Consider the following 26,028-nt stretch of genomic DNA (forward strand, 5'->3'; position numbering starts at 1 on the left):
TTTCCTTTTTTTTTTCTTATAAAATACATTATCTTACATCAATCTGCTATTTTGAAAATGCTGAAATGTGTTTATTCCCTCCTCAATAATCATTTCTATAATTGCTGACCAGCTTTTTGCATTTTTCCACTGATCTTTTGATTATTTATCAGCTGGTGATGCCCCCACCCACACATACCGTTAGTTTCAAGTCAGGTTTCTAGTTGGGCCACACCAGATTACATTCTCAATCCAAACTTATTGGACTTCCAAAGAACCCCCAAAGCCTTTCATATTCTCAAAAATCCACATACATGTGCTTTCCTCTCATACAGAGACACCCTGGGCAAAGAGCCACATTTCCCTTATTAAAAGCCATATTAAAAACTTGGTTGTGAGAATTATTCTTGGTGTTATTCATCTGTTTTTGGTGTATGAGTGATGCCTAAACCTCTGATATAGACACACACCGTCATATTTTCCCTTATTTGGTCTACTTGTAAAAACTGTGGAGCTCACCTAACTTGTTCTGACCCCCTGGCCCTTTTTTTCTTGTCTAGTGTCCAGCCAAACTGCTACGCCCCCCACTGTACCACACTAAAGCCCAGACTAACACTTTCTGCACCACCTTGGAAACTTTCCTGGCTGCTATCTGTAGCTCTTCAGCCAAGATTCCACACTGTGCCCTCAGTCCACACCGCTGCCCTAAATGTTTGTGAGTCTGTGTGTGAGACACAGAAAAAATAAAAGTGGAATAAACTGCACTAAAATGGATTCTGTCACAAGCCTCAAACTAAAGCCTCAGCCTCCCAGCTCACTCCCCTGCTTCCCCTTTACCTTGTTAAAGTCTTAGTGACCAATAAAGTCGCATGTGTGCCCTTTTTTCTGCAGACAGCTGATGGAGAATCAGATTACAGTGATCGAGCGAGGGGCTTTTGATGACATGAAGGAGCTGGAGAGACTGTAAGTACCACCTAGGGTTCTATATAAATAAGCTACACACACACACGCACACTTTACTGAATTTGAACTTTAAATGAAAATTCCATCCTTCTACGTGTGTTTTGGTAATGACATTAACAGTACAAAGCCAAACCAGTTGTGTCATGGCTGTGGCACTCCCTTGTCAATCCATTGAGGTTGGATGGTGCTGAGAGGGTACAATGTGGGCAGGGAGTGTTTTTTTATTAGCTTTCCCTGACAGGAATGCCCTCAGTGGGATATGTGGGCTTGAAAGGCCTACCGCACCGCAATCCTGGCTCATCTGGACAGCACCAGGACTACTTGACGGCTTGTAAAGCTGCAGGAAAAGCACACAGACAAACACTATCAACCACACCTCAGCCAGCTCATTAGCAAGGCAGCTTTTCTAACCACATGCGAACCTGAACATAAGATAACTTTATAGACTCTTTAACAGGTACAGGTCTATGTAAATGCAGCAGCAGCAGCAGCAGCAGACTATTACTGTGCATTATTCACAAAATCCATGTTTCATCTGGCCACACACTCCGTGTATACAGTGAGGGGCACAAGTCCCAACATCTGTCTGAATTTGTCTGAAGGCACAGCAGCAGCCTGCCGTTCACATTTTCAGTCTTTCAGTGCCAATAAATTCACTTCTGTGTGCTTCCAAAAGGCCTTTCAGAGAGCAGAGAGCTGTGGTTTCCAAAAGATTCGCAACACTCTGTTTCTCATTGACTTAATTGTTGTATTTGCATACAGCCTGTCAGTCTTGGATGTTAGTTGTTTCACTAGGACTTTGTTGTTGGCTACCATAGCATGTCAGTGCTTTATCGGGTTTTAAACTCCCTCATCCCTTTCTCTTGTTTAGACAGATTGCTCCAGATAAAAATGTGTTCATGTTTAAATAACTGGTAGATGTAAATCTGGTTTTCTGTTCTTCTCTGAAAGCCAGCAAGCCCTGAATTCCACAAGGAGCACCATTGGACAATTTGTGGCACAGTTCTTGTCTGTTTAATTCTGCTGAATTTTCAGTTGGCTATTTATGCGACAGTGAGAGCACACTGAAATACAATAACCTGAGACAAAACTGATTCCCTGGCACCTAAATGAAGTTGTTCACAGCCTATGAACACCCAAGCAAACTTCACTGACTGACCGTATGTTTTTCCTGCCGCAGGCGTCTGAACCGCAATCAACTGCAGCAGCTTCCGGAGTTGCTATTTCAGAAGAATCCTGGCCTGTCTCGGCTGTAAGTCAATCCAGATATATTTGCATATATATATTGTTTTTAATTCATATTAGTTTCAGACCTGCTCTTTCATATCTATCAGAACACCTGCCATCTCTGTTTGTCTTTTCCTTGTAATAAAAACCCCAACTGTTCTTCTGAGATATAAACCTGCTGAATGTTGGCGATGGTTTGATTTGGTTTGAGCACAGTTAAAGAACAATTAGGATTCAGTTACACTTGCTGGAAGGAACAACTACAGCCTCATGGTGAGTTATTAGAGTGTCAGGTCTCATTAAGACAAACTGGGCTTTTCTTTGCTCATTGTTGGACCTTCCTGCTGAATCATTTGCAGCTTTTTTTTTTTGGTCTTAGCCGTCCACATGTATGTGAACTGCTGGTAGCAGAAGGCTGATATGAACACGAGCTTAAAGACCTTGCGAACCTGTGAAAACCCCTTAAACGTTTTCACATTTTGTTTTAATACATCCATAAATTTCAATGTATTTTAGAAGGTTTTGAGGTGATGTGATATGAAACATGTGGCATATTTAATCTGATATGCCTAAATAAAATCCTGTGCAACCTATTATGACGAGGTTAATGATAAGTTAACACCAGGTTAGGCTATATAACAAGAAGTTGTGAATGTGTAAATCTGACCCAGAGTGTTTGAGGCTGGAAAACACTTTAGACTGAGGTGGATGAACAATGATTTTAAATATAAAACCAGAGTAAATCAAAGAATATTAATGCTTAAAGTCCAGACCTAAATCCAATTTAAAAATTGCAGAAAGCTTAGATAGCAATTATTCAACTAATCTCACTGAGCTTGAATTATTTATGCAAAGCATATAAAAAAACTTTTAACAGTTTTTCCCTCTCTCTTTACAGTTTTGCTTTAGTCGGTCACATTTAATCCCAATAAAATCCATTGATGTTGTAAAAATCTTCAGTGAAGATGAATACTTTTGCATGACTTCATCAAATCTTCAAAGTTCCCTCTACAGGGAGACTGCATCTCAATCATTTGAATAAAAGCAGCAGTTTTTGGTTCACTGTTACACACCCACACACCATTTCACCTATTCACCCTACAGCAGACAGTCCCACAGTAACGCTAAACCTTCATTTCCTTCTGTAGCAAGGCATAGGGGTTTTTATTCTTTCTTTTGGATAATCGGTGTCCCTGCCACTGGTTGATCATTCCAGCTCCAATTTCAGTTCAGATTACCTGTAGCATCTGGGAATAATAAAACATCAGAACTTGGAAAAATCATTTCCCTCCCCAATACCTTCATAGTTGCTCTACTAACCAATGACCCATGCCTCAGCCTGCCATCTGTTTGTCCTTTGGGTTGATGTTTAACACCATCTTGAATCTATCTGTCACTTCCTTGCAACTGACTCTACCTGTCACCCATCATTATGCCAAAACCAGCTGCTTAAACGTTAAGCCAGTTTCCTTCCTTTAGAGACGGAACGGCTGTCTTGAGGCTTGCACCAAGTTATCTCTTTAACAGGAATAAGAAGCAGAACGGGCCAAGGCCCTTTCAGTCCAGTGGATGGCCTTGAAAAAGTGAGATTAGTCCATCTGGTGCAGTGCACTCTGCCAGCAGCCACAGGATTGTGCTGTTGGAGCTCAGATCCTTCTATCCACCCGGCTCTATGTTCATTATTATAATTATAAACCAAGGACTGGCTTTTCTGCTACATTCTGGAGAAAGATATTGTTTGAATATTTTTTACATTTATTTATTTATTTTTTCTTTATTTACATTAACTAATTTATCTTAGTCTGGAAAACATGGTTTGTATTGAAAATTGAAGCTTTTCTGGTGCCACTTGTTTAACAAATTAAACAAATGTAAAATCAACAGGCATAAAATTGACAGTAATTTAGTTTTGATTACATATGTGAATAACTGGAAAGTGAGACCTTAGAAAATAATTCCAGTATTTTAAAAATATACATTTTTTCTTAGGTAGCGTGGGATTAGAAGCAGAACGGGATTATTGTTGGATTTGGGCTTCTGTTTAGTTTGGAGTAGTTAGATTACAGCATATAAATACACCCATCAAGTCCAGGAGAAGGGAAGGACTTGCATCTATTTTTGCACTAAGTGCCAATTGTCTTCTCTTCAGCAATTGAAGAAACACAAACACACAGTGAAGTGATCAAAGAGAGGGACATATAGAAAAGAGACATATTTATATTAAGCTATTTAACTACTATGTATTAGTAATTGTTGGTTTACCTCTGAATTCGATTTCTATGTTGGAGTATTTTACAATCACCTTGTGTTTTCTGAATTCTAGTGAACAAAAATATATTTAATACAATTCAGACAATTTGTTTGTGAACATATTGGGCACAAATTACAAAAAGAAAATGATGAGGATTTACCTCTTTGGCATTCTTGAATAATTTTTTTGAAGAGTTTTTTTTTTTCTTCCTTTTGCTCCCACTTTTTCAAAATTGCCACACGATTTTTGCAGATGGTATCTTTCATTTATTTATTTATTCTTATTTCTTTACAATAGCTGCATAAAGATATTGGTCTTTGAGAATTGGATGATGGTTGTTTTAGTTGTAAGAAGAAAATGAAGGATGGCTCTCTTAACTGGATGCAAACTGTGTCAGCACAGTTCTCAGTAGCGCTATTTTAGAAAATTAAAATTAGAAAAACCTGGCAAACTTATATATGCACATGTTTATTACCTGCAAATAATTTCGTGAATATGCCCAATAGTCTGTGTCGCTATTTTTGCATTTGTTCAAAGAGTTATGACTTTATGATCCCATCAGGTAGAGCTTGTTTGAAATCTCAATGCCCTCAGGTAGAGAGCTAACCCAGATGTTTTATTTTCCTTAAAACGGGATTACCGGTAATTGCGTCTCGTCTCCTTTTTTCTATACTTTAAATCTCTGACTGTCTGCTTCTACTCACTTTATCTTTTTTGTGTGCTCATTAAGAAAAGAAAAAGCTTTTGTGGAAAAGTTGCTTTAACAAAGCAGCTATTTGTCACAGGCATCCCACTGAGAAGACAAACAAAGAGAAGGGCAGAGGGGAAAGATGAGAGATGGTTACTGGATTATGAGCTGGTTTCTCTCACTAAACTTTAAAGGAAAAGCTCCTGGGTTAATAAAAGTCAGTTAGTTAATTGAGCAGTGGGTTGTTGTTTGAGGGGAGTTCTAAATACTTCCTCTGCAGTCATTAAGGTATTGGCGCAATGAGTTTTTGCTACAAAGACAAGCTGGAAAATTAATGAACCGTTTTCCAGAACACTGACTCTGGAAAAGAAAATAACTTTTTTGTGAATAAGTGCATTTGAACAACAACTTTGTGAATCCATTGGATAAATCTCTGTTCTCTCTTGCACACATTACATTTAATAGAGTTTTCTGCTTTGTGTTTGAATCCTCTATTTACACCCCTGCTTTGCTACCTCTTCCTATGCTTGAGAGTTACAGAGACACTGATGTATGAGGGTCAGAGGAAAGATAATTGGAATTGATTAGAGATGATTGGAGATAGTTAGTTAGTTAACGCTGCTTGTGATGGATGGCACCAACAAGAAGGCATGGGAAAGGTGTTGTGGAGGCGAGAGTCGGCAAGAACAATAACAGCGAAAATAGAGTCGCATTCATCACTGTTAACGACCTGTTGCCCCCCGTCTTACCACCCCTGACTGTTTCTCATCCCACTTCCACTGCTTTTCAGATCTGTAATCTGCTCATCTATGGTTGTAATTAGTGTCTTTTCGCTGTGGGAGAGCTAGCGGAAGGAAGGACCAAGGCATGAAGGGAAAGAGAGACATAGGTGTGCAGACTTGGAGGAATGGGCAGCAGTTAGCCTGATAGCTGGCCCCAGGGAATAGCATCTGTTTGCTGCTTAGGATGGAGGATTGGGGGAGGAGGAGGGAAAGACGTACTTTGTGGTTTGTGACTGCTGTGTTGCTTCTTGGTTCCAAAAGCAAATACGGGCAAGAAATTTCAGTTTATTTGAAGGGTTGCTGCTTTCATTCATGTTACGCATAACGTCAGGCAGTTAACTGGGAGAGGATTTCCCTTGCATATCTCTCCCTGAAGGTATTGAAGGAGGAGCGGGAAGGGTGTGGGTGTGCCTGCACTACAGGGGAGCTGAGGAAATCCTGGCAGAGGATTGCAAGTGGAGGCGTGTCTCATCCTTCTTTTAGACCTTTCATTTTTCACATTCAAGTTAATGCCTGGCAACAGGTTTCCCGATGTACACAAACCTCAAACATACCCGATGAAACAGGGATCGAGATGCACAAAATATATGAGAGAGAGAGTAGAAAAAGTAGTAAAATGTAAATAACAATAATTAAATCCAAACACACACAGAATAAAGCTCTAATTACATCTCTGCGCGCTAATGTACGGATGGTTTGCACGCACCGGGGATAACGCTATTTATATGGCTTTGAATATAGATTAAAGCTGTTTCAAAGTGTTGATGCGAAGCTGCTTCCTCTGTGTGTGTGTTGCAGAGATGCTGTGTTTGGTGTTTGTTGATCACTCGATGCTTAGGGAACGGTAGCCCAGTGTGAGAAGAAAGAAACACTCGGCAAAAGGGAGTCTAGAATAAATAATGTGAGCTTGTCATTAAGCCTATAAATCATCTCCCTGCCAAAGAAGCCTATTGCAACTTGTTTTTGACTTTGTTGTCAGCGAGTAAACAGATTTTTTCCATTTTTTTACTGTTAGACTGACTGGTTTAAAAATTCGCTGCGGTAGACCAAGACTTTATATGTCACAAAGCTGGAAAATTTGCTCTTTTGTGTGTGACTGCATAAAAACATGGTGCAAATGTGTTTTCTTCTTTAAATGCATAACTGCTGTTGTGTGTTTATTTATCATTGGATAAATGTGTGTGTTTATTCATTTTGGTGTGTGTTGGTGGTAAGCTGTTAAACCTTGTCATTTCCTGCTCTTCTTTGTCTCTGCTGATGAATGACCTTCCTCAGCATGCTAGGTCTTTCTTGTGTTTTTGGCCCCCCCACCCACCCAAGAGGACTGTTTGGGGCCCTACTTGCCAGCCATTGCCATGACAACCCATCCCAATCAGAGGGTGTCTGTGCCATCAGTATCAGACATCCTGATTTCTTGACTGTGATTTGTCTGGCACTAAGTACAGGGCTGTGAAGAACGTATTTTCTTCTTACAGATTCCTTCTGACGTTGCTTTTAGGTCAAACTTCAATGTTCCATATCATCACATTTTTATTATCAGACAAAAATAACATGAGGAAATATAAAATTCAGATTTGAAACAATGGCTTGATCTATTAATGGAAATCAATCTGGATTTAAAAGTATAAGTGCCTCCCTTGTTTAGTCATTATTTAAATGTGATTAACCACATTGTTTTTGTCTATTTTCTCAAATTACATCCAAGCCTGATTACTGAAGGAAGAAATCACTTCAATCAAATCGGTTCTACAACATGAAGAATGTTTAAAAGCATGCCCTGTGCTACAGACATTCAAGAACTGATGAGAAACAAAGTCTTTGCCATCTACCAGTTAAGACAGGCTTACAGAATCAGTTCCAAAGGCTTTATGACTCCTGTCCACCTCAATGAGAGCCATAAGACTGATAATCCCTGGAACAATTATGAACCTTGCTATTAGAGGTCTGCCTGCCAAATTTACTCCAAAAGCTAATCAACAACTCAAGAGTGGTGGACCTCACTTGCCTGAATTAAGGTAAGAATGAGACTGGGCACAAATGTCATTGACAGGGGAGTTTTAAGGCTCAAAGTAATGCTGACCAAAAAGAAGTCAAAGGCACATCCAGGGAAAATATTCTGTGATGTCTTGAGGCAGAATCTGTCACCATCAGTTTGTGACTTTAAGCTAAATCTTACTGAGTTATGTTGAAGTTTCTCAAGTGACCTAATCAAAGTCTGGACTCAAATATCCTTGACCTTAATCAGACAATTACTCTCTAACGTCTTCCAGTACGTCTGAAACAAAACAACTCTCTTCCTCAGTGACTGAAAAGATTAATTGCCAGTTACTGCAATAACCTGATGGAATATGCTACCACTGAGGACAGGATTACCAGAGTTTAGATTTGGGTTCAATTACTTTTTCAGATAGGGCCTTGGTTTGTTTGTGTAGGTGGTTTCCCTTAAAAAGATTTAAATGTGATAAATCAAAAAGAGAAGTTCTTTATCCATATAATGCATCTATTTATATTTAAATGCAGTGGTCCTTCTGTAATGTTGCAAAGACAACCAATTTGACATCCAATTCCATGTGAACCACTTGAGTCAAAGTATATTTACCTTCTTTAGCAGAACTTAAAATATTGAGGTTAGTGGATGGGTTTGGCATAGCAGCTAACCAGAAAAATACCTGGCAACTCCTTGCCCCGTGCCCCCCTGTCCTTGTCAGCTGGTAAAAGTGGCTTTTATGGCTTGTCACTGTTTTCTTTACGAGTTGGATCCTGTGTGAGAGAGAAACGCAGACCAAACCATGTGAGGAGAGCGGAAGCCAAAAGGGGGTAATTTGAAAACCACTCTGCCATCTGAAATATTCACAACCGCAGCACAATGGGAGTGGGAAAGAAAGAAAAAGAGAAAGAAGCCAAAAGAGTGGTGGAAGAACAAAGTTAGACAAGATAAAGAGAGATATTTGGAGGTGGAAAAGAGAGGAGCAAAGGCGTTGTAAAAGCAGAGAGGAAACAGCAGTGTTTATATTTCCTAATGATTTTGTGTCTGTCCTGATGAATAATGGAACAGAAGGATCAGTTAAATATTCACATTAAAGCGCTGGGACGTCAGTGGTCTGTGGTGGATGTCCAGTGTCTGGAACATGCTGCTCTACATACACACTTCAAGGCGGACGCTCTAAATATTCATAAAAGCAACACACACACACACACAAATGCTATTGCGATGACCGTCTCAATCATAGACAGCGCATTTGAGCGTGTGTGCGTGAACATCGTCACACTGGGGATCCATCTGGTCATTATGAATTGATAAAACATGAATAAGACATCATAGTGTGGTCTAGATCCGTCATAAGTATACATACACAGGGAATTCACTTTCAGAGCTGCCGGAGAAGGCCTCCTCCTCCTCCTTTTCCTGCTCCTCGTCTTCCTCCTCTCTGTGTGGCTGCCGACAGTTTGCTTCCATGACAGCCGGCTCCAGATTGGAACTGACACAAACGGGAGGAAAGGCTACCCTTGTGTCTTCACATGCAAACGCAAGCACAGCCACACATACGCTTTACTCCTTGAAATCTCAAAGCAGGAGTTTGAGGAATGCTGCAGTCTGGCTCTTCTAATAACAACCACTGTGGCGACTGCTTCAGTATGTATGAATGAACATATACATGTCAAAAACATGCAGTGCCTTACTTAATATCCAAGCTGTAGCGACTCTATAGGTGTTTTTCAATGCATCATTTAATAATGGAGAGAGTGCAGCACAACCTGGTTGTCCACCCCAACTGACAGATTGGGCAATATTCAGTGGAGCAGACAAGGGGAAAGTAACCATACTTTGGAGAAACTGCAGAGATCCACAACTAGGTTGCGAATCTGTCAACAGGGCAACTCTTAGTCATGAACTCGAGACTGGAGCAAAACGTTCAGCTGCCAGCAGGACAATGACCCTAAATATACAGCCATGATTTTTTAATGTGTTCTCCATTGAAAATCTCCATGCAATCTGGCTGAGCTCAAGGTATTTTTCAAAGAAAAATAGGCAATAATTTCAGTCTTTAGAGAAATAAAGCTCATGGAGGCATACCCCAAAGGGTTTGCAGATGATGTGGTGGGATGAACACAAATTCATACACACCATTTAGAATAAAGAGTCTCCAACTCTAGACCTCGAGAACTACTGTTCTGCAGCTTTTAGATGCATCCTGGCTGCAACACACCTGAATCAAATGAATAGCTCATTGCCGTGCCTTTGCCAAAGATGAAAGCACGCTGAATTTGTAGAAAATCATTCCATTCAGCTGAATTGGAGCCGGAATGTGTCTAAAAGTTTTAAGGATATAGCTCTCAAGGACTGGAGTTAGAAACCCTTGATTTAGATCATTAGTAAAAAATAGTCCAATTTATCATTTTCCTTCCACTTTACACTTATGCACTACTTTGTGTTGGACTTTCAAATAAAACCTATTGAAATACATTGGGTTTGTGGTTGTAATCTGAAAAAGTTCGAAAGGTATGAATATTTTTGTGAGGCATTTTCGATGACTGCAGTTATAAAAGTATTAGGTGGTAATACGGCAACTAGATTCCAAATCCCTCATGATGTAACATAGGTGTATCAGAATGTTTTTTCTCACCTTGAACCATTTTAAAGCTGCAGTTTTGGTCAGCTCTCTCTGCTCTGGTTCATCACGTTGAAGGGACGTGTGCGAGGTGCTTAGCAGGAAGAATACTGTAATCTCTTGTTATGAGCTGTTAAAGTCTGGACTTTAGGTTCTGAAGCTCAGAACTGGAAGTAACCCAAGTAGACACAAGCACAGTCCCACATCTCATGGGTGGGAAGGAGAAGGGGAGGAGAAGGGGTTAGAAAATCCTTCAACATCCTGAACAGCAGGAAGACACACAGAACTACGCACAGTCCAAACCCCCCACATATACAGTGACTGGTCAAGCCCAACCCTGCGGCCACAGGCTCTGCGTCTGATAGAGATTTACAAAAAACAAACTACATGGCAAATTATGCCTTACATACTCACACAATTGTTAGTGTGTAGGCGTGCACACACCCATGCATACACATGTGCAAACAGATACCACTGCAAAAAATACCTTTCCCCCTCCTAATGATTTGCTGCTGTAACAGCCAGGGCTCTGTGGGGCTCAGACTGTTTACCGTTTCTTAGCAGGCGGAAGGCGGGCACAGAAAGATTTGGGAGTTGAAATAGTTCAAAAAGCGTCCTTTATTTCCTGAATGAAATCTGATCCCATTGCTTGGGAAAAGTGTGGTGTAATGGATGGAAAGAGATTTTTGGATTTTTAGTTGTGTGTGTGTATATGTAATTACAGGCTTTGAATGCATCCCTTTATCCTCTGGAAGGAGAAACCTGGGTGAACTCCTTCCTCTTCCCTGTGGCTACATTTCTGTGTGTTTGTGCATATGTGTGTCTCCTCGCTGTCTGTGGCTGAGCAGATCCATTCTTAGTGTTTTTATACTCAGCACACCTCTAGGCCTTTTGTTCTTGAGACTCCCCAGGCTACAGAGCTGCTCCCACATAAAAAATACAGTTTAATATGCCTTGAGGTTAATTCTGTTAAAACGGTGCAAGCAAGGAGGGAAAAATGTAACAGGTTTCATCAGTGAGATTTGGTCTATTTGTTTTCAATATGTCGTGAATACTATAATGATTGTATTATACAGTATTTCATGTCAAAATGACTGCTGTGAAACAGGGATTGTTTAATATTCGATTGTTTAATATTTAACTTTTTTCTTCTTGTTAAATTAATTAATTCATAGATAGTGTATAGCTTTATATTAGCTATACACAAATATAAAGCTAGCTTAAAAGCAATTTACAAAACTATGATTTTTTATTGTTTACATTGTGGTGATAAGTAGTTTTATTAAACTAAAAAAATGTCTCAAGAAATGTTAATGTAACTTAGACATTTAAAATGTTCACCAACGATTAATGTAAGTCAATCCAAGGAAATTTGCAAATGCCTCAATTACAATCAAGTAGTTTGACTGCAACACAAGAGGCTATCGCAAAACACTTCAAGGTGTGGGGTTAAGATACTTTTTTCTGTCCTGATATCCTCACGGGTTGATCTCTTGCATGTATTAGTTGTGTCCCTAATTCAATGCAGCTCATTCAGATGGTTGAATTATATCTCAGCACATTGCCAAATTCTTCAGAGGAACCATTCATTTGATCTATATGTGTTGTACCAAGGAAACATTTAATACATTCAAAAAACTTGAATTTGGAGACTGGCATTGAATACTACCATAGTAATGCTTTTACAAATCACAACCAGTGTTTCAAGTAAACAGTGTTATTGTTGAATAACTCAGGACAGGTTTGTGTTGGTTGCTGATATTGCAGCAGAGAGGCATATTGTACAGGATCAGCGAACTAACCAAACACTCCATTCCGGTGCAAATACCACATATGCTCCCAGTATCACTTAATTCAAGCAACACTCTCCTTCTGCTATCATTGTATGTGATCTATGTCACATCACCTCAAGAGTCTATGTTAGAATTTGTTGTGAAGATGTGGCTTTCAGTGAGCAACAATGTGTTGCTCTGTGCAGGGGAGAATATTTCCTTCCTCGCTTTGTTTAGTTTAAGACAGACTCGCTGGGGGATAGAATTGATTTCTCCAGCCTGCTGTTTGACTGAATTGTACATGCACACACCTGCCCCACCCGAACACATCTTCCTAAAGCCTGGGTTGCAGTCTGAGATGATACCAAAGGTATGTGTGTGTTTACTTGTCACACCAATTCAACACCTCAAAGGGAACAAAGATCAGTGAAGCTCTGAGTATTGATTGACAAGGAGGAAGGCACAGCATGAAAGATAAAAGGATGAAGGAACCAAGCAGTGAAAGAGAAATGAAGGTGGCACCAGAGAGGAATACAAAGAATCTTTTGTGGTTTCTCACCTTTTGGAGATTTTCCTCTATTTTGGATGATGGCTTAAATCCACTTTTGCGATTCAGTCCAGGAAATGTGCAGGCAATGGAGGTAATGGTGTGGGGAAATATTAAGTGGGGTTGGCAAAAAGTAAAATGGACAGAGGATAGAGACTGGCCCCATTTTAGACTTTTAAATGATCTCAATATCTTCTCATCTTTGTGGCTGTACTGGCAGACAGAAAGGCAAAGGGAGTCAGGGGCACCTGCAGGAGAGCATTAGCCAAAAACCCCATTACTACTTCAAAGCTGGTCTCTGCTGGAGGAGACCTGGGTGACACTGGGGCCCAGCAGAGGATGAAACACAGTTTGGTGATGGAAGCAAACCTTTTCTGTCTGTTAGATTTTCCAATTTTTATTCTACTCTCTCTGTGACCTCTATGATTGTCCCTCACATCTCCCCCCCATCTGCCTTGTTCTACCTTCCTTATCAATTTCCTTTTGACATTTCCTCCAACTATATTTTTAACATCTGGCTGTATGAGGTCTCCTTCCTCCTCCTAACTGAGTTTGTCCTGCTTCTATAGTATATAAAAGAAAAGGCCCAGAGCATGGAGACCTGATGAGCCCCAGGCTGTCAGGGTGAGCTTGCAGACCCTTTCATATGGTGATGTAAATGGAGATAGCTTGAGGGTCTTCTCTGGTCTGTGGTAGCAGAGTTAGATATTGTCCTTCACATGGTTGTGGGTCGTAGACTAGAGCTCAGGCATAAGGGATACAAATGGTTCCCATGAAGTCCAGACAGTGTGAAAACCAGACAAAGGGCCATACCTTTCAGAATGTAACTTATAGCATTCCTCTGTCTAACACATTATACCGGAGACCTTTACTGATATTTGCAGACTGCAAAGGGTCAGATACTTTAAACGGGACAACAGCACAGGCCAGAAATACATAAGAGCCACACAAACTCATCAGAATTTTTTTCCATAGCTACATCGTGGCTTGCTCCCAGACAGTGTCAGTGTTTCCCATCTGAATAAGTTGAAGGAGAAGATAGTGTGGCTGAAGTATGTTTGAACAATGCCTGAAGCTCTTTGATTTGACTTCACCTAGAAGGAACATTATCGCTCCTTAAATCTGTCTTGCTCAGCCCCTTAAATCTCTCCAACCATCTCTCTGTGTGCGTGTGTGAGAGAGAGAGAGTGTGTATGACTCTATAAGCCACGCCGCAGATCATTATTACTCTCTCCCTCTGACACCTTCATTAGACCCACAGACAGAAATTATGTTGTGTAGCTTGGGCCACATTTCTGTTACTAATATGACATGGCTGTTGTGTTACTGTGTTTTCAAGTTATTCATGTTGTTTGTATTAAATGTATACGATGTCATGAAATAAAAATTGTCAGTGTGGAAATGATAGCAGAATTGCTCATTTTGTTGCAAAAAGAAATTCCCTCTGTGTTAAATATTTGACACATCTCTAAGAACAAATATTTGAAATATTTTGAGTATTCTATTAATTAATTAAGTAGTTGAATATAGTACTCAAGCGATCCCAACCTTTTTACCTCTTAATTCACTTTAATTGAATGTACAATAACAACTGTGCTTATTTTTTTCATAAGCACATCACAAATCCGGGCAAGTTATTTGAGAAGTAATGTATTTCTCAAGCAATATATTGAGAAATATATTATTTAGGTATCACGGTTGTTTTCCAGGACGTCGTCTTCCTAACTGTCAGTCGTCATTGTTCAGAGGTAAGTTGTCAGGATGTATTTAGCATCAACTCAAAGTTTACAGAAGTTGCTGTAAACTCAAAGCTTTATTTTTTATCCACTTGTAAAAAAAAAAGAAAAACACCCATAAAATCTTAGATTTCTCTATTGCTGCACTACAAACTGTGCTCGTCATACTGTGTCAGTTTGCGCTGTGATCGTTGTCTCACAACCAACACAAAAACATCCTAAAACCCTGAGACGCCATCCATTTTTACCCACCTGGAGTTGCAGCAGGCTCCAACATTCACCATTCATGAAGAGAACAACCTAAAACTTTATGTTTGTGCTTTCTGAGAGCAATAACAATCTAAAAGCTTTTGCTTTCTGAAGTATCAGTTGTGAATGTCAATGAATGATGGTTTGAGATGTTTGTAGCTTTTTTTTTCTGTATCTTTTCATCTCATATTGTCCTGGTCTCCTTCATTACATTTAACCTAAGTAATAGGTTAAGTGCCTTTTGTAAAAACATTTAATTACCGAATACTTTATTATATAAAATAAGAAAAAATTGAGTCGGAAATCCCAGCTCAAGGATTTCTTGTCGTTTAAGTTATTTGTGTTTTCAGCTTCAGCTCCATATAACTCAGTTTCACTCCATAAAACTGTTTATAAAACAGTGAAGCACTTTCAAGCCTTATCAAAAGTTTTAAAAGGTCAGTGACTGGCTATTCTCTCTCCTTTTCCTCCCCTTCTCATCACTCAGTATATTTTAATTAAAGCATCTTTATTAATTTTTATAAATGCTACTAAGCTGACGTAATTTAGCAATAAAATAGAACCTTGGCAAGTTTTACTGATCCAAACTAGGACTGAAGCATAAGGTGGTTGAACATTAATGTCAGAGGTAGTCATGCGTATAACTTTATCAGTGTAATTTAATCTCTATTTATAATGCAGGTCCTAACAGTTTCTATGGAGACTGAATAGGCAGAGTTATGGGGTGCTCCTCTCATAACACACCCTCATTCACCTTCCTACCTGTGTTCCTACATATAGAAAGTTGATAGATGGTCACAGATTTGTGCTAATGTCATTCATGAGCAGTCAGTCAGAGATTTGACAAGAGGGAAAAAGTCAACATCTTAAGATGCCTGTGTCAACAATGAAATCAGTAAAACATCTGCTTGGTTTTATTGAAAGTAATTTCTCCATCCAGACGTCAGTATGTTCAGAAGTTTACTTTTTCTTTCACAGTTCTTCCCTTTAACCTGGCCTGAAAGAAGAAAAAAACGTGGAAGTTAGTCTTCGTTTTACTTCTCAATGTACGATTTTAAAAGTGAAGTGAGCCGAGTGGAGCAGAGCTGAACGTAGACGTCCTGCGGGGTTAGAGAAGCACTGCCTTGTTTCCCAGGCAGGCACCTTCTTTGTGACATGGTTAAAGATGTGTCCTAACACCATTCCCATCACCCTCCATCGCCTCCTCTCTCCAACTTGGCTTCCATCTCTCCATCACTCTCTCCATACCCTGGAGAATAGCCTGCTCTTTGCTCAACCCATTCCGTCTCCTCGGAGCTCATTGTTCCCTTGGTTGCTAGGTGATGGCTGGGGGCCTCATTTGATGGGGTGGGGGGGCGTATTCGGTACAGGGTCAGGGCTGACAGAGGTGATGTGAAGGTGGGTGTGTAGATCTGTGTGTGGGGGTGCACAAGCTTGTGTGTATATGTGTCTGTGGGTGCATTTATATGTGTTTGGTTAAGGGTCAGGCGTGACAGCGCCGGTACAATAGTGTGGGGTGTGACCAACCCCTCCTTCACTATTTATTAGCCCATTCAATCACCCACTCCCCTGCTCCAAGCCAACCCGGGCTGGGCCAGGAGGCAGCGGAGGCTGTCAGTCAACAGCAAGGGGGAGGGGCACGGAGGAGCTCTAAGAAAACATAATTAATGTGAAACACAAGAGCTGCTGTAAAGCTCTGTAGAGGAAATTAAGGAAACAAACACCCAACACCGCCACAGTTAAACAATACTGAATAGAGCAGTCTCTCACATGTCTCTACTGTTACAGCCACTCATACCTGCTCTGTCTTTCATTTCTCGCCCTTTCTCTGTATTTTTCTTTCACCTCAATGATGTTTCTCTTTGGTCTGCACAACACAGAGGGTAAGGGGTTCTCAGAGAGGCCTGGAGTGGCTTTCCAAACCTCAACTAAACACACCCTGACACACATGGACAAATCAATGGTATTACTGCAAAAAAAACCCCTAAAAAACAAAAACGTTGAAGCACTCATCAAGAGAGTAAGAGTGGTGAAATGAGTAAAATGGAGAGGAATGGCCCATTCTATCCTCTATTCTTCTGCTTTACAGCACTCATATTGTAACGGATGTGACCTTGGTGTTGGCTGTGCATTCCTGCATTTACTCACTCATCCTTTGATCCTTTAGCAACAAAAGGCAAAACCATCCAGTGGTATTTTACCCCTTAAATTAGGCTTCATTAAGAATGACTTACTGTCAGTGCAATGTGTCTGTGAGTCATCAGTGTTTTAATTTGCTTTTTCAGTTTTATAGGTGACTGTTATCTCCTCTTCCTGTCCCACTCCTTTAATCGCCCATTTTGCCTTGAAGTATACGTCTCTGCATAAAATGTGCATACAAACAAATTGCACCCCCCATGTAGATTCTGCAATGCGCTGCAGAAAAGCTCTGCAGTCACCGTGTGCTGGTGGAAAAAAAAAAATAAAAAACTATTCCCCTGGGAATTTGTTTTTTTTCCTCCTGCAGCTTTTGCATGTGTGTGTTCCAAACGCGGCCATGGAGCTAAAGTCGTCACAAATTGCTTGCTAAATCACTGCCTTGTGTGCTGAACTCTCAGAATGAGTCAGAAGGAATGCGATGTCCTCACCTGTGCTGTAACCGATAGCAGATACGAAGCGGATCTAACATGTTTCTGCAGAAGGAGGAAAAAAAAAAAAGACTGGCACTTTGGATGGCATACCTGTGCTGGGAGGCAGGGTGTGTCTGACCTTTCAGGGTTCAGCACTCTGACAAAACCACAAGGGCAATGCAGTAGAAAATAACTTCAGATAGTTTCCGTTTTCAGATGAATCATTAATAAGCCATTTAATAATCAAGCAGGCACATTCATATTCATATTCACTGAAATTGTCAAAGGTGCTTATTGAATGCAGTCGAAGCATTGATGCAGTGGGTCGACTGAATCAAGCCGATGATGTGGTGTTGACCCCGGTCCGGAGCACGCACTGCTGTCAGCGAGGCTTTGTTGCTCTTGCAATAACCTTTCTTTGTGCCTATGTTTGGACTAGTAACCTTGCTTAGAGTTTCTGTGCGTATCAGGGTGTAGTGTGACTCCCTTTCTCCATAAATCACTGTCAAATTCTAGCAGTACCAAACAAAGCCCTCGCCTGACGCTTAGATAATGGGGTTGTTGGTGTGCTTTAGCATGCGTGTATTAATGTGTGTCAAGCATGATGTCCTTCATTTACCAATCAGTGCCTTGTGGAGTTTATGAAAATTCATTGAGTGTGAGATGAGCTCCCCCCCCCCCCCCCCCCCTTCAGATGAATATTGCACGAAATACAGCTTTGGGTGACAAAACAGTCCATTGATTTTTAGGGAAGAAAGGAAGGACGGAGGGGGTGGAAAGGGAATGAGGTTGATCGCTGGAGCGTGATGGAATAAACTGCAGAATTTCTGTCACCGCATGTGTTTGTGTCTGCGCGTGAGAGTCTCGCACACAGGGGTGTAATAAATAAATGATGTTTGAAATGAGAGCAGCTCTCTCTAGACCATCTTCACTTCATGAGAAGTGCTTGTTTACAACTCCACACACACATGTGCGCGCTGCATCGACAGCGTCTGAAGTTGAAAAACTGAACTAAACTGAATGCGTTCCTTTCCAGGAACTCCTCTGTTTGAATGTGTCCGTCTCCCCTCCCTTATAGACCTTCTTACACTCCCTCCACACCGATGGCGATGGCTTGGAAAGCATGGCAGAGCAGGCCAAAGCAAACACTCTCACACATGCATATAAACACCTGCCTTGTGAGAGAAGCTGGAGAGCATTAGTGAGCTCCACAGAGCAAACACGCCGATAAAGGTGGGATTTGGGAGAATTCTAATGGGAGGAAGCAGCAGGAGATTTAGTCCCGGTATCTTTCGCAGGCCCGGACACGACAGCAGCCCCCTCGTTTTGTGGCCAAACAGTGCATGGCGCTGACTCACAGATCCCATGTTTGCACTGTGGAACTTCCCGACATATCATTACTTGTCTCAGGAAAGTCGATTGTTTCTTCAAGAGTGGTGACTGCATCTCATCAGAATGAAGAACTTTAACTTTTCCTTTTACTGATAAATAAAACCACATTAGCTGTCACACAGAGGTTTCCCACAGTTTTATTGCTTTGGGGAGATTTTCACAAATCCTATTTCTAAGCAACAAAAGCAAAGGTCAAAATGGAGGAAGGAAGAATAACAGACGAGGATCCAGAGGGAGAGAGATGGGGTGGTGGTAGGGGATACGACTCTGAAATGCTGCAGTGGTTTTAATTACAGGCAGAGGAATAGGCTTTTTAAATATTTAGAGTTCAGATGATCTCTCTGGCTGCAGATGTTTGTGTGTACGAGCCTTTGTGTTTGTTTGTGTGTGCCCGTGCATCAATGTGTTACGTTGATGCGTGGGAGGATTAAATGTATACATAGAACTATCTATAAAGTAATTTTATGTAAATATGCAGAATGTGTGGGCAAAAAACAATATTGGAGTATGCAATATTATTTCAGTGAATTTTGGTTAGCTTGTGAAAAACATATGATGATGATGATGATGACAGCAAAAGTTGCATGTTTGACATTAATGGATCATAGTTTAAATTTCCTGGTTTCTGAAATGTCTGGATAAAAACAATGACCTTAAATGGCCCAGGGAAACTTGAACTTACTGTTTAGTCTGTATTCTATGAGTTGGGTATATAATGGATACTTGGATACTTTCTTATTTATTGATGGGTTTCTCAGATATCTGATCTTATTTAGAACTTGTTTAAACTATTTTTATTGGGCTCCTAATGTTGCATGAAGACTCATGTACTCTTTCATAAATCAAAAGTACTCACTTTCAATTTAATTCAACGTTTTTTCTCCGATGTAAGACTTTAGTAACCAACAATATGAGCAGTAGTAGTTTCAGTGCCTTCAAAAGTATTGTTACCATTATTTGCATTCACATTAATTTCAACTCTGCCTAGCTTCCCTGTCCCTGCTGAAAAAGTATTCTCACAACGTGATCCTGCCACCTCAATTTTCTACCATGAAGATTATGTCTTTAGTGTGATGAGCGCTGTTACTTTTGCCACACAGTGTTTTCACGTTGGGTCAAAAAATTCTCTTTAGGTCTCATCTGACCAAAGCACTTTCCTCCACATGTTTGTTGTGACTGCATGATTTGGTGCAAACTGCAAAAAGGATTATCATCGACTCCAATAGTTGTCCTGTCAACAGATTATGTACATAAGCTGTGGATTTCTGCTGCTTCTCCAGAGTTACGATGGGTTTTGTCAAGTCAGTTTCGGTGAACAGCCATGTCTTAGTAGGTTTGCAGTTGGGCCACAGTTTTTATATTTTTGGATTGCTTTAGCACAGCTTTTTGTGAGATGTTCAAGGCTTGAAGCCAAAAAGGGTCCAAACAGATTGATCTTTTCTACAGTGGCCAGAAAAAAAAGAGAAATGAAGCTAAATTCAACAATAAATGTGCTGCAGTTGGAGATAAAACCAGTTAAAAATATCAAAGGTAATATCCTTTAAACAGCCGACAGCAAGCTTCACATCCAAATGACATCGATCATGTACTAAAAACAATCCTGACATACTTTCATGAATCTACCTATACACTACTTGTCTGGGTGACATTAAAGTACACTACATCCAGAGGCCTGGATGTTTTATTTATTAAACTGTGGCCTACAGGATGCAGAGAGATGTGACTGCTGTCTCAGAGCACTAAGCCATAGGAAGCCGGCATATGCATGGTGTTAAGCAGAGCCACATCTTTCCTGCTTTTTTAAAGTAGGTGCCGTCATGAGTGAAGGTTCTGTCCGTCGCGGCAATATGTGTTTATTCAGGAGAAGCCAAGGTCCGTTCAGACCCGGCACATAAATGGGCTGTAATTTCAAGGCAGTCTGGTATTCAGCAGGCTCACATTGATCTGTCATTGACAAAGTTAATGAGCGTGGACATGAGGCAAGGTGTTTCACCACAAAGACATCAAAGTACTGCTGTAAAGACTGGCCTGCTGTGAGACTGGCCTTTAGGCAGACACCCAGGCTGCCCCAACCCCGGACACCCCATGAGACGAGAGGGACGTGGGGAGGGCACGGAGGATTTAAAGAGGATCATGGCACCATATGGAAGAAATCTGAACGTCTCCATCCTTTTCTCATTGTCTCTTCTCTCTCCTTTGTGCAAGTGGACTTTTCCCGTTCAAGTCAGTTTAAAGGAGGTTTTACCTCATGAACCTTTGAGTGGTAAACCAGATTCTCACATGTGATACTTTCTGCCAGTGCTCACCACTTGCTGCTTGGAAACCTGTCAACTGCACTCACATACTCACGGATTTAAGCACAAAAGTCTGGCTACTAGGTAACCATCTGGCTATCTCCCTTTTTGTTCCTATCTGTCAACAGCAAGCAAAGGGGAAAAAGCTAAATCTAAGAGCAAATATTAGCAAACAGAGACAAAAGCATTCCCAAAAAAACGTTTTCACTCTCATTTGCTCATCCTTAAAAGTTATTCTCTTCCCCACCTCCTTTGTATACACAGTGACTCCTTCTCCTTCCTTAATTTCCTGCCAAGGTCTCCTTTTTCAGCTTGAAACAACAAATCCCTGCTGTTATTGAAGCTTTCAAATTTTCCCTAACTCATTAAGACATTGCACTAATTTGAATTTTAGCAAGTATTTGGAAGATTGCCTTAGCTTCCATTTTATATATATAAAATAAAATTGAAAACAACATGACTGGAGAGAAAGTCACAGTCATGTTTATTCACTAAATATACATTTTGAATGTGAGATCTGGAACTTATTGCATTAACCTACAATCTGTCTGTTTTTGGCGCACATCTTGTCTTTCGTTTTCAAAAAATATGTTTAGCTACAGAGCTGTGTAATACTGACAGCTCTTTCTCTTACTGTGTGAATTATTAATAAATGAAATGCAGCTTCAATTTCCTTTGAAATCAAAGTAAATAAAATTATGATTTCACAACCCAACATATAAAAGTTCTCCCACATAACATGACTCTAAAAGAGAACAAAGTTGAATATCGTGATGTAGCGCAACAGCTACTTTATGCAGAAAAATATAGAAAGCTATAATCTGTCTTGCTCAGGAGTAAATGAGAAACCCAATTAGTCTTTGCTGTTGGGGTTTTTGTCTGACACCTCCGTCGTAAACCTGGATGATTTTACTGCCAGTGTTTATTTGTAAATCAGATTTTTGTAGATTTTTACTGTTAAACAAAGAAGCAGCTTTGTAACTTTGTGCAACCTTTTTTCAAAAGCATTATTTTATTTTAATTTTAAAGATTTTACTGTTAGGTTTACCTTTACTAAAGTACTTTTCTAGTAGAGGTAAATGCCATACTCCATCACCATTTTGCTCGATATTTTGATTATGGCTTGTGTGCTAATAAACAATTTATGTTGTGAAAATAAAACAGCTTGAATACTCAATCCAGTATTCAAAGCTAAACTGAAAGTATAGCTGAAATAAAACCAATCAGTCATTAAAGTTGTACAGCATCCAGCTTCTTATTAGTCCTCCTATTTGCGCGCTCTGTCCCTCCCTTGCCTCTGGGGGTTCAGATGTCACCCTCATCCTTGTCAGAGCAGCCTAATGGATTGGTCACGCTCACGGCTCTCCCAGCCTGACTCATAGAGCCGGGGTGAAAGGTCAGTGCTGGCGTGAGACAGAAACTGCCTGATGAGGACGTCTGACTGCCTATTCCCAGCCATTTGTCTGACTGCACTGCAGCATAACTTCTGTGTGTATTATTTTCTCAGTAAATACTTTTGTACCAATAAAATGGATCACTGGATGATTGGTTTTCTCTGAGCGGAAGAATGTTGCAAAAAAAAAAAAATATATATATATATATGTTGAACTATAGGATGAAGAATGGTCAGGTGAGCATACAAATGTTACTCGCGTGTACACATTCGTTGTTTCTGGCAAATCCATCAAAGCCTCTTGGGGCTTCCTGCTCTTTCCTGAGGTCAAAGTTGAAAATTGTAGGGAAGACGCCTACATACACATAGAATATGTGTGTACAACCTTTGTGTTGATTAGCTCTAAACCAGTGGGGTGATATACTTCCATTACAAGAAACAGAAACCAAATGTATGTCTGGCAACAAGGCAAGTCAACACGTACGTTGATGTATGGCTTGAAGTTCCGAGGGTCAGCAGCTCTTTTTCTCCCAAAAAGTTGACAGTCTTTCTTGTGGTTTTTCTATAGTTTGAGAAGTGCTTTTCCAGATCTCTTTTTTTCCTGCCACAGATATAGAAGACTAACAGCAGGCGTCACTGATGCAGAGCACATTTCCATTCGACTGCTTCAAATTTCTTTTGTTTCCTTCTTTGACCTGGGTGATTTTATACTGCCTATTGCGTCCTGTCAGCATCTTTATTATCCTTTGTTTCTCCTCCATGCGCCCTCTGCTTCCTTTTTCTACTCCACCTCCTCTCTATGACTTATTTTGTCCGTTCTTTCTTGGGTGATGAGTTTTAATTTCATGCCCCCTGCTTTGGCAGTTGCTCCTTTAGTGAGTGCCAGCCTGGCGTTCTGATACACAGACTCTGACAGTCTCCCCGACACACACCAAACACACAATAGTCTTTGTGTTCCAGGCCCTGGGCTACACATCAGCATCCATGCAGAACTTATAGCAATGAAGTTGTTTGCAGGAATGCACAAAGGCACATGCTATCAGACAAGATTACATTCTTGTCTGATGTCAGGAACAGACAGATGTTGGTTTAGCTTGATTTAGTGTTTACATGGGACACAAAGTTATTTTATTTCCTCTTCTTCAAAGAGCTCTCTTCATTTTAGCCATCAATCTAAAGGTATTGGTCGCATCTGGACAGCGACAGTATGCTAACTGTGCTGGCATGCACCTATCATTAGCAAATGATCCCCAGCCCTGGGGGTAATAAGACTTTATGCTAATGTATGTGAATAATGATGGATGTGCTACAAACTGGATTGTTTTGGACTCTGCCAGAAAAGGAAAGAAACATGTCTTTCATTCAAGGTTTTTTTTTTTTTGGTGAGTGGGTGTGTATTGGACCACTGTGGGGCCAGATTCATGCCTACGGCTGCACCTCTGCAAGGGTTCATTAATCCTGAAAGCGTAGTCTGGCCTCATCTCTGGAGCATTGCAGATCACATCTGCTGCTGCAGGCTGGTCACTCATTAATGGATACACCTCAAGGCCGTATGCTATGCTTCAAAATTACTTTAAGAAGTGCCAGAGACTAAAACACAATGCACAATGAATTGAAGAAACTGTTAAAGGTTGTAGTCTAGAGAGAAAGTTGAACATGGCTGCAAAAGGTTGTTGAAGTATAAATTCCAAGGTTTGTGTTGCCAGACAAATTCAAAGAAGATTTTTTCAAAAACCAAAACTGAGAATTTTACAGAAACTTAATCTTGTTTTTTTTTTCTATCAGAAACAGCTATAACAGCCTCAGTGTTGCTAGTTTCCTATGAAACAGTCTTTATCAGTTAATTGCAAAAACCGTCACCATTATCATGTTGTTGGTTATTGTACATTTTCTGACACTACCAGCAGAAACCCTTTCTGTGTGTTTTACTGAGTGGTGGTTGCTCAGTCTCCATCACTCAATCCCTTGTCCAGGCTGTATGTGGGCTGTCAGTGTGGGAGGATGAGGGTATTCAGCAGCAGCATAGAGAACAGGGTAAACATCCCAAACAGGCAATGATGTTCATTGTTAAACACTTTTTCTCAGGACGAATCCCACCCACTACAACACAGCTGGGACCGTCTTTATTGTCCTCTGCCAGTCTCAGCCATCCTCTCACAAACAAAGCATGCGAATCTGTAAAAAACAAAAAAAACAAAACACAGTCCCCCCAAATAGACACAGATACACACACACACTCATAAGCATATTGCATCTTTCTGTCTTTGCAAAAATTTTGAATTGACTTCCCTTCATTTTTCATTCATTTATATAGTCAACCCCTGTCCCTAATGAGTCCTTAGGTTTAGGAATAAGGACTCATACCTTAGTCCTAAACCTCTCCCCTAACTTAAAAATACTGGGTTTCCATGGAGCCCGATAAGGAGCAGGGAGTCCACACAATGTAGTATTTGTTAGAAAAATGGGTCTTACAATTTTGTCGTTCTCCTTGCCAGACACATTCACCAAATAAGTGGTGTATTTGTGTGCAATTGTGTATGTGGGGTACTGTGTTGCATTCACACTGAGAAATTTTGAACTTTGATTTATTTAATTCTTTTTTTTTTGGAACGGCTGAAATAAATTAATCCATTCATTCAATATTTTTGGCATTAATCTCAATTAAACGATTCTGCATCACCACAAAAGCAATAAAATTTTGTCAGTTTACAAAGAAAATTTGATCAAGATTAATTGCAATGCTTCCAAATGAACAGGGATGGTTTTTTATTTGTTAAGGTATTGGCAGATCATTATGAAACCTTATCTTACCTTTGTATGTCAGTATTGTTTTAGTCAAACAGCACAACACACTGGTCTCACACATAACTATAAGTTGAAGCCAGTGGGTAACCTTTCTCATATACAGTTGATCCTTAAGCATTTTCTGCAGCTTCCTCTCTATCCCCCCAGATTTACACTGCTTGCTTCTCCTCTCCTCTGCGTACTTTGCTGGTAGAGCGGAGCCATTCCTGACCAACCTGGACTTAGAGCATGAACATTGGTGTGTCAGAAACATCCAACAGATTTCCTAGCCAAAGCTGAGAGCTTGTGGAGAAGCAACTGAACACAAGATGTCACAGGATCACATCATTAGCATGAACAAGGTCCCCCTTACATTTAATAATTTCCAGATAAATGAGACTTATGCTACGGAGCGACTTATAGTCTGGAAAATACAGTACTTAGCATGGTGAATTCCATATCTTTGACTCCAATACACATGCACATTATAAACCACGAGAGCCTTAACAATGGTTTATATACTGTACTTCAAAGACTAGCTAGGACTTGATTTCCACAAAATCTATTTTACCTCTTCATAGATCTACTGTATGTAGCACTTTTTCACATGCCAACATATTGAACAAGGTAGAAAACAGTGTAACAGTTGCTTAAGAGTTACACTCTTAAGTTTCTTTTATTACTTGTGCTCCTTTGTTTAGACTTGGTGTCCTTGACTTACTCTAGGCATGTAGCTCAAGGCACTTTTTGCC

The 26,028-nt window shown here is 40.3% G+C and overlaps 1 protein-coding gene across 4 annotated transcripts in view; it reads left to right on the top strand.

Moving 5' to 3' along the window:
- Window positions 1-26,028, top strand: part of slit1a (slit homolog 1a (Drosophila)) — a 94,399-nt gene that overhangs the window by 15,892 nt on the left and 52,479 nt on the right. For all 4 annotated transcript variants that reach the window (XM_032553242.1, XM_032553243.1, XM_032553244.1 and 1 more), the window contains exons 3-4: window positions 871-942; window positions 2,123-2,194. In XM_032553242.1, the coding sequence (XP_032409133.1) occupies window positions 871-942; window positions 2,123-2,194 (144 nt within the window). The remainder of the gene's footprint in view (window positions 1-870; window positions 943-2,122; window positions 2,195-26,028) is intronic.

Source organism: Xiphophorus hellerii, chromosome 22 (assembly GCF_003331165.1).
Source record: "Xiphophorus hellerii strain 12219 chromosome 22, Xiphophorus_hellerii-4.1, whole genome shotgun sequence".
Lineage (NCBI taxonomy): Eukaryota > Metazoa > Chordata > Actinopteri > Cyprinodontiformes > Poeciliidae > Xiphophorus > Xiphophorus hellerii.